The sequence below is a fragment of the Oncorhynchus mykiss genome, chromosome 14 (assembly GCF_013265735.2).
Source record: "Oncorhynchus mykiss isolate Arlee chromosome 14, USDA_OmykA_1.1, whole genome shotgun sequence".
Taxonomy (NCBI): Eukaryota; Metazoa; Chordata; class Actinopteri; order Salmoniformes; family Salmonidae; genus Oncorhynchus; species Oncorhynchus mykiss.
In genome coordinates this window covers 31,180,420-31,188,171 of record NC_048578.1, presented here as the reverse complement: position 1 = coordinate 31,188,171, position 7,752 = coordinate 31,180,420, and the positions used below count along the sequence as shown (strand labels likewise).

The 7,752-nt window shown below is 43.2% G+C and overlaps 1 protein-coding gene across 2 annotated transcripts; it reads right to left on the bottom strand.

The window, feature by feature from the left end:
• Nucleotides 1-1,699: 1,699 nt before the first annotated feature.
• LOC110489481 (homeobox protein MSX-2) lies at nucleotides 1,700-4,426 on the bottom strand. Of its 2 annotated transcripts, XM_021562181.2 has the most exons (3): nucleotides 4,178-4,426; nucleotides 4,001-4,075; nucleotides 1,700-2,993 (listed from the first exon to the last, which is right to left on the bottom strand). In XM_021562181.2, exons 1-3 carry the CDS (start codon nucleotides 4,338-4,340, stop codon nucleotides 2,518-2,520), a joined length of 714 nt encoding a protein of 237 aa, XP_021417856.1. In that variant the 5' UTR covers nucleotides 4,341-4,426; the 3' UTR covers nucleotides 1,700-2,517. The 2 variants fall into 2 exon arrangements, with proteins under 2 accessions (XP_021417856.1, XP_021417855.1); XM_021562180.2 differs by having other exon boundaries at nucleotides 4,001-4,426.
• Between the last annotated feature and the right edge of the window lie 3,326 nt (nucleotides 4,427-7,752).

The window sequence follows — 7,752 nt, the reverse complement described above, 5'->3', positions numbered from 1 at the left end:
GAACTAGCCCATACTACACACTTTACATCAGAGGTGAACTAGCCCATACTACACACTTTAAATCAGAGGTGAACTAGCCCATACTACACACTTTACATCAGAGGTGAACTAGCCCATACTACACACTTTACATCAGAGGTGAACTAGCCCATACTACACACTTTAAATCAGAGGTGAAATAGCCCATACTACACACTTTAAATCAGAGGTGAACTAGCCCATACTACACACTTTACATCAGAGGTGAACTAGCCCATACTACGCACTTTAAATCAGAGGTGAACTAGCCCATACTACACACTTTACATCAGAGGTGAACTAGCCCATACTACACACTTTAAATCAGAGGTGAACTAGCCCATACTACACACTTTAAATCAGAGGTGAACTAGCCCATACTACACACTTTAAATCAGAGGTGAACTAGCCCATACTACACACTTTAAATCAGAGGTGAACTAGCCCATACTACACACTTTAAATCAGAGGTGAACTAGCCCATACTACACACTTTAAATCAGAGGTGAACTAGCCCATACTACACACTTTAAATCAGAGGTGAACTAGCCCATACTACACACTTTAAATCAGAGGTGAACTGGCCCATACTACACACTTTAAATCAGAGGTGAACTAGCCCATACTACACACTTTAAATCAGAGGTGAACTAGCCCATACTACACACTTTAAATCAGAGGTGAACTAGCCCATACTACACACTTTAAATCAGAGGTGAACTAGCCCATACTACACACTTTAAATCAGAGGTGAACTAGCCCATACTACACACTTTACATCAGAGGTGAACTAGCCCATACTACACACTTTACATCAGAGGTGAACTAGCCCATACTACACACTTTACATCAGAGGTGAACTAGCCCATACTACACACTTTAAATCAGAGGTGAACTAGCCCATACTACACACTTTAAATCAGAGGTGGACTAGCCCATACTACACACTTTAAATCAGAGGTGAATTAGCCCATACTACACACTTTAAATCAGAGGTGAACTAGCCCATACTACACACTTTAAATCAGAGGTGGACTAGCCCATACTACACACTTTAAATCAGAGGTGGACTAGCCCATACTACACACTTTACATCAGAGGTGAACTAGCCCATACTACACACTTTAAATCAGAGGTGAACTAGCCCATACTACACACTTTACATCAGAGGTGAACTAGCCCATACTACACACTTTAAATCAGAGGTGAACTAGCCCATACTACACACTTTAAATCAGAGATGAACTAGCCCATACTACACACTTTAAATCAGAGGTGAACTAGCCCATACTACACACTTTACAGCTCCATGTACAAAGTTAAAGGTCGGATCAAACAATCGGATCGATACACGATTAAACAATACACTTACATATGAAATTCTGTCAAATTTAAGCAATTCATTCTTTGTATTTACCAGACGTAGAAGCATAATCATGACTAAAATACACACTGTAACTATAAGAAGAGAAGGTGACAACAAATCAAAAGACTAGATACTCAGCAAATAACAATATTTATATTCAACATCAGACCACAAACTATTTACACTTGTAGATCCACTGCATAAAATATATATTATAAACTGGGTGGTTCGAGCCCTGAATCCTGATTGGCTGACAGCCGTGGTATATCAGACATTAAACCATGGGTATGACAAAATATTTATTTTTTACTGCTTTTTACATTTATTTTAACTAATTACATTGGTAACCAGTTTATAATAGCAATAAGGAACCTCAGGGATTTGTGATATATGGCCAATATACCACTGCTAAGGGCTGTGTCCAGGCACTCCACGTTGCATCGTGCATAAGAATAACCCTAAACCATGGTATATTGGCCATATACCACACCCCTTTGACTCTTACTGCTTACTTATATTACATTTATTCAATAAATATGTTGTCCTATATGTATATCACAAATATGAAAGTCTAAAAATAACCTTTCCCAAAGACAGGAACAGAGACATCAATAATACTATTATAGAGATAATCTCGCATTTACGGAGTGATCAGACAAACGGGAGAACCAGATCAATATCCTTTGGGTACAATCCAACTAGCTTTGGCAAATACAGCACAGGTCAGGAGGTTAGGAGGTCAGGGCTATAGAATAAATGAACAATTACCCTGCAATGATGCTTGTACTATGGGTGTTCTGATGCGCTAGTCACTTCCGTAACAAACCAGGGAACATAAGGTACCATATAACAATGTACACTTCCACATCTCTTGAATATATCAAAGTAGGTCCAGCACACTATATTCAAAGCACCCCTGAAAGTTAGGGTACGATTTAATATCTTGTTGTAAGGTTCATCACACACACACACACACACACACACACACACACACACACACACACACACACACACACACACACACACACACACACACACACACACACACACACACACACACACACACACACACACACACACACACACACACACACACACACACACACACACACACACACACACACACACACACCTCAAGACAGGTGGAGGAGTCCGTACCCTACAGGTGAGGTGTACACCCCCAGATGTGGTACGGTTGTTAACAGAGTGGTACGTCTGAAGGGGTACCCCTGTCCTCCGCACATCTCTGAGACCTCCCCACCCAGACCCTCCAGACTGACACAGAGGGGGAATGGCAGTGAGGAGAACCCCGGGGGATAGAACCCCGGGGGATAGAACCCCGGCTTGGATCCAACACCTGCAGCGGCAATCTTGAGTTTCTCCACATCTGCCTCCTGCAGTCTCTTGGCTTTAGCCCGTCGGTTCTGGAACCAGATCTTGACCTGGGTCTCTGAGAGGGACAGCGAGGAGGAGAACTCAGCCCGCTCAGCGATGGACAGGTACTGTTTATGATGGAACTTCCTCTCCAGGGACAGGAGCTGGGAGGTGGTGAATGGGGTCCGGGGCTTCCTGTTGGTCTTGTGTTTCCTCAAGGAGAAATTGACCTGGTCTAGAGGGAGGGAGGGAAGATGGAGAGAGGGAGGTAAAAGGGGAGAGAAAGAGGGAGAGAAAGAGGGAGAAAAGGAAGTAGGGAGGGAAAGAGGAAGGGAGAGAGGAACGTCTCAGTAAAGGCGTGATGAGTGTTTGTGGTATTTGTCAACACCCAATAGCCTAAACATGTCATTAATATACAAAAAGAGAACATTAATCAAAATACACTGAGTGCACAAACATTAAGAACACCTGCTCTTTCCATGACATAGACTGACCAGGTGAAAGCTATGATCCCTTATTGATGTCACTTGTTAAATCCACTTCAAATCAGTGTAGATGAAGGGGAGGAGACATGTTTAAAGAAGGATTTTTAAGCCTGGAGACAATTGGGACATGGTTGGGTATGTGTGATATTCAGAGGGTGAAAGAGCAAGACAAAAGATTTAAGTGTCTTTGAACAGGGTCTGGTAGTAGGTGCCAGGTGCACTGGCTTGTGCCAAGAACTGCAATGCTGCTAGTTTTTCATGCTCAACATTTTCCTGTGTGCTCAAGAATGGTCCACCACCCAAATGACATCCAGCCAACACAAAAGCATTGCTGTCAACATTGGCCAGCATCCCTGTGGAACGCTTTCTATACCTTGTCGAGTCCATGGCCTGACGAATTGTGGCTGTTCTGAGGGGGGGGGGGCAAATAAAGGGGGTGCAACTCAATATTAGGAATGTGTTCCTAATGTTTGGTATACTTAGTGTACATACACAAATACATGAATTAAGCCTTCTCCCCTGATGATATGCAGTGTATTGAATGATATTGATCTGTAGATGGAATGGTATAAAACTACTGCACACTAAGACTTTTCCAATTCTATTTAAGTTATCTTATTTCCACATAGGCTACAACTTTAAAATACAGTAGAAAACATAAATAACGGATATTTCCCAATAGATCAGCATGGGACAAAAATATACTAGGCCGTAGGCTATTCAATAACTCTTCTACAGTATAAGGTTGAGCACTTACTGAGCGCTGGAGACAACCTGCACCGCGGTGATATCCATGACGCACAGTCCCTTGGTTCCGACGTCTCTGATTTAACTGGCGAAGAAGACGGGTCAAAATTGTCAATAAAGTATTCTGGACTAGACGGCTGTCTGGACACCGATATAGAGTAATTCCCCAGGGGAGAGATTATCGTACCGCTGCCGCGTCTCTCTCCTTCGCTATGAGTCCTATCCAACATGATCGCTTCCACACTGAAAGGTAAAGGTGATAAAGGTGTTTTGCGCTCCTTAAACTGCCTCAGTGGAGGAGTGTCCTCATAGGTTGAAAAGCCATCTTTCAAATCTACTGGAGAATCCATGCTTCAAGTAAACAACAACATGCGCATCTCAACTGTTGTCCGCGGAGTCAACAACAATTTCTCAAGCTCTGAAGTCTGTGTCTACTCTAAACTCATGAGAACGCTTGTTTAAAGTACTGGGACTTTCAACCAATTAAAACCCTGAAAAAACTGTAGAGGCGGAAGGAGACTTGTGATTGGCCTGTGAGTTTGGGGGATTTGGGTGTGGTCCTGGGGGGTCTTGAGGTTAAAGAGACCCTCGAGACACACTCCACTCCGCGTAAACACTAGGCCGGGTAAAAACGAGGCTAATTTACCGTTAACTGCGTGAGAAGGAGGATGTGGAGGGAAAATATCTGATAACTAGTTCATGCTTCATTCCCTCAATGAAGGCTATTCCTCCAAATATGTAGATTAGGCCTGCCTAACCCCATTTTCCCAGAATTAATTATATTATTTATATTTTAAGAATTAATATAATAAATAATATGCTACATTCAACAAATGAAGGACATGAATCAATGATGAAAAATAGCCCATTGCCTTAGAAGTGAAAATAAAAAATGACTCTTTCAGTGCAGTAAATAGACAGCAGGTTGGCTGACAACATCACGAAAATGATGCACAGCAACCATGGGGGGCTGAAAGCCTGTGCTGTTATGTATCTGAAACCGACAGAAACAATGACAGAAAGCTGCCATAAGGAGGAGTCGAAGTTGACTCGTTTCAGCTTGTACGTACGAACTTAAGGACGGAGACAGATCCACAGACCACGCCCGATTTCAATCATGGGCGTGTTTTTTCCAGGGTCAGCCCTGTGCTATCTCACTTGCAGACTAGTCCAGTGCTGCTGATAGGGAGCTGATTGTAGTGATATATTAGAGCTTGAGCCCCTGTCCTACTACTGTACCTCCCTCTCTGCTATTAGCTTAATGTGTGTGTGTATAGGCCTATGTGTCATCATAACTTGTCTCTGGGCGTCGGTCGCTGGCAGGAAGATAAAAGTGGATCAGAGAAACAACTTAAGTGTTGTGTTACCACTTCAACACAGTCAAAGGAAACAGCTCTGGCTCTGTGGAGCCCCGAGTCTCTCTACTCATGTTGAAACTCGCTATGACCTTAAACATCACATTGGTAATCAATAAGAATTATGTCAGTCAACCAGGGTCCCAAATGGCACCCTATTCCCTATGCAGTGCATTACTTGCCCGATTGCAGGTTAGTAAATGACTGTCATTACATTGTTGTAATTAACACCTTGTAATTAGGCGTGTGGAATCCGTCTCCTTTAAGCAGGATTTTTAAGGGTAATGAAGGTAAATTACTACCTTCCTGAGGTGTGTGGCGCCCATTCACATTAGCCTCAGTCTATCATCACTTAGACTGAGCAGCGCTGTCAGGTTAGGGTGTGTGTGTGTGTGTGACTGTATAAAGTACCTGTAGGGCTGTGCATATGAAGAAACCAGCACAGAATAATAATAGTAATAATAATAATAAATATAATCTTCCAAGAAAAGCATCTCTGTCCTGTAGAGATCATAGATGCTATTCAAACAAAAGCATTATCCGGAAAACCTAGAAATGATGCGTGGCCGCGCTCAAACACACAAACACAAGCACGCATGCATGCATGCACAAACAAACAAACACACAAACACACACACACACACACACACACACACAAAGGCCTAATGACGCAGAGGGGGGGAGGGGCTGACACCACCACACTAATCCTCAACTGATTACAGAGCACAGCCCAGACACACTGGAGGCACTTAAATAATGCCTGTGTGTGTGTGTGTGTGTGTGTGTGTGTGTGTGTGTGTGTGTGAGTGTGTGTGTGTGTGTTTACAGCAACACCAGCCCCAGCCTCATGGAAACACATGCAAAGCAATTAAGGGTCTCTCTTTCATCCCTGCGGTTTCCCACTGTGATCTGTGTTTGTGTACGTGTGTGTTTGTGTAGGTGTGTGTGTCATAGTTTAGCTGGGTCAGGAGGAATAAGAGGAAGCGTATTCACGCCTCCAGGATAATTATAGTAGTTTAATGAGAAGAGGCAATTAGCTGGAAAGGCAGTGAAGGAGAGAGAAGAGTGTGAGGTTTATATCAGAGCACAAGAAAAGTTCACTGATGTTGACATCCTTAAATTCCACCCATTAGTCATCTCCTCTCCTCTCTTCCCTTCTTCTCTCCTCTTTCCTCTCCTCTCCTCTGATTCCTATCCCTGGTTAAGGGGGCAGAGTGGCCACACCAAGCCCAGCAGGGGTCTGTCTGATTGGGGGTAGACACTGTCCCCTCCTCCCTGATTCTACAGATCGACAGACGGCCAGCCTTAAGGAAATGTGCTCACATCTCTCTGGTCTCTCTGGTTGTCCACCTAAAGGTCAGTGTGCCAGGAGTCCAGCGTGAGCTTTGAGCTCCAGGCCACTACAACCCTCAGTCCCATTGATTAGATATCATACAAGTAGCACTGCCACACACACACACACACACACACACACACACACACACACACACACACACACACACACACACACACACACACACACACACACACACACACACACACACACACACACACACACACACACACAGAGAGAGCTCTCTGTTGGTTCCGCATTTCTGAGTTAAGCTGGGGTATCTTTACTAAAATACATGGTTTCCTAGATGTAGAGACCAGGGGGAAGGAATGGCTATGGGGCGTAGACTAGCAACTTTACTCTGTCTCCTCTTTAATAATGCAATTCTGTTTGAATGGTGTTTTCTGCTCGACAATATTTGATCCTAATTGCTTCAGCATAGACCCTGGTCTAATCTACCCCAGAAGCTAGCCTGAGGTCACAATAGGTAGTCTCTTATTCTAGAAACCAGGGGAAGGGTCTATATTGTTGTACAGAAAATTGGCATTTTATTGAATGCTATTTTCTGTACAACAATACTTGCTTCACTAAAAACCCAGGTCTAATCCACTCCAGAAACTAGCCTGAGGTGTTAGTAGCTAGGACAAAGTCCCTTAAGCATGAAGCACTGGAAAAATGTACATATTTACATTTTATCTGTCATTCATTGTGAGTAGAAATATTATATATATATATAAAAGCATGAAACCAGAATCTCACTTATCACAGTAGGAGGCCGTTCATTCTCTTTCTCAAAAGCGATACCTACAAACCTACAAACCTATATAAATAAAAATTTGATTTAACTAGGCAAGTCAGTTAAGAACAAATTCTTATTTACAATAACCTACCAGGGAACAGTAGGTTAACTGCCATGTTCAGGGGCAGAATGACAGACCTTGTCAGCTCAGGGATTTGATCCAGCAACCGTTCAGTTACTGGCCCAACGCTCTAACCACTAGGATACCTGCCGCCCTAGTAATTCTACTTGTAGAATCGCAATGCTTGTCAGTGACCAACAACTTGACTTTGAGC

Excerpts from the sequence above, each read along its gene's own strand:
- LOC110489481 (XM_021562180.2), bottom strand. The coding sequence starts at position 4,340 with ATGGATTCTCCAGTAGATTTGAAAGATGGCTTTTCAACCTATGAGGAC. Across the intron at positions 2,994-4,000 it reads CAGGTTGTCTCCAGCGCTCA|ACCAGGTCAATTTCTCCTTG; the intron begins GTAAGTGCTCAA and ends CCCTCCCTCTAG.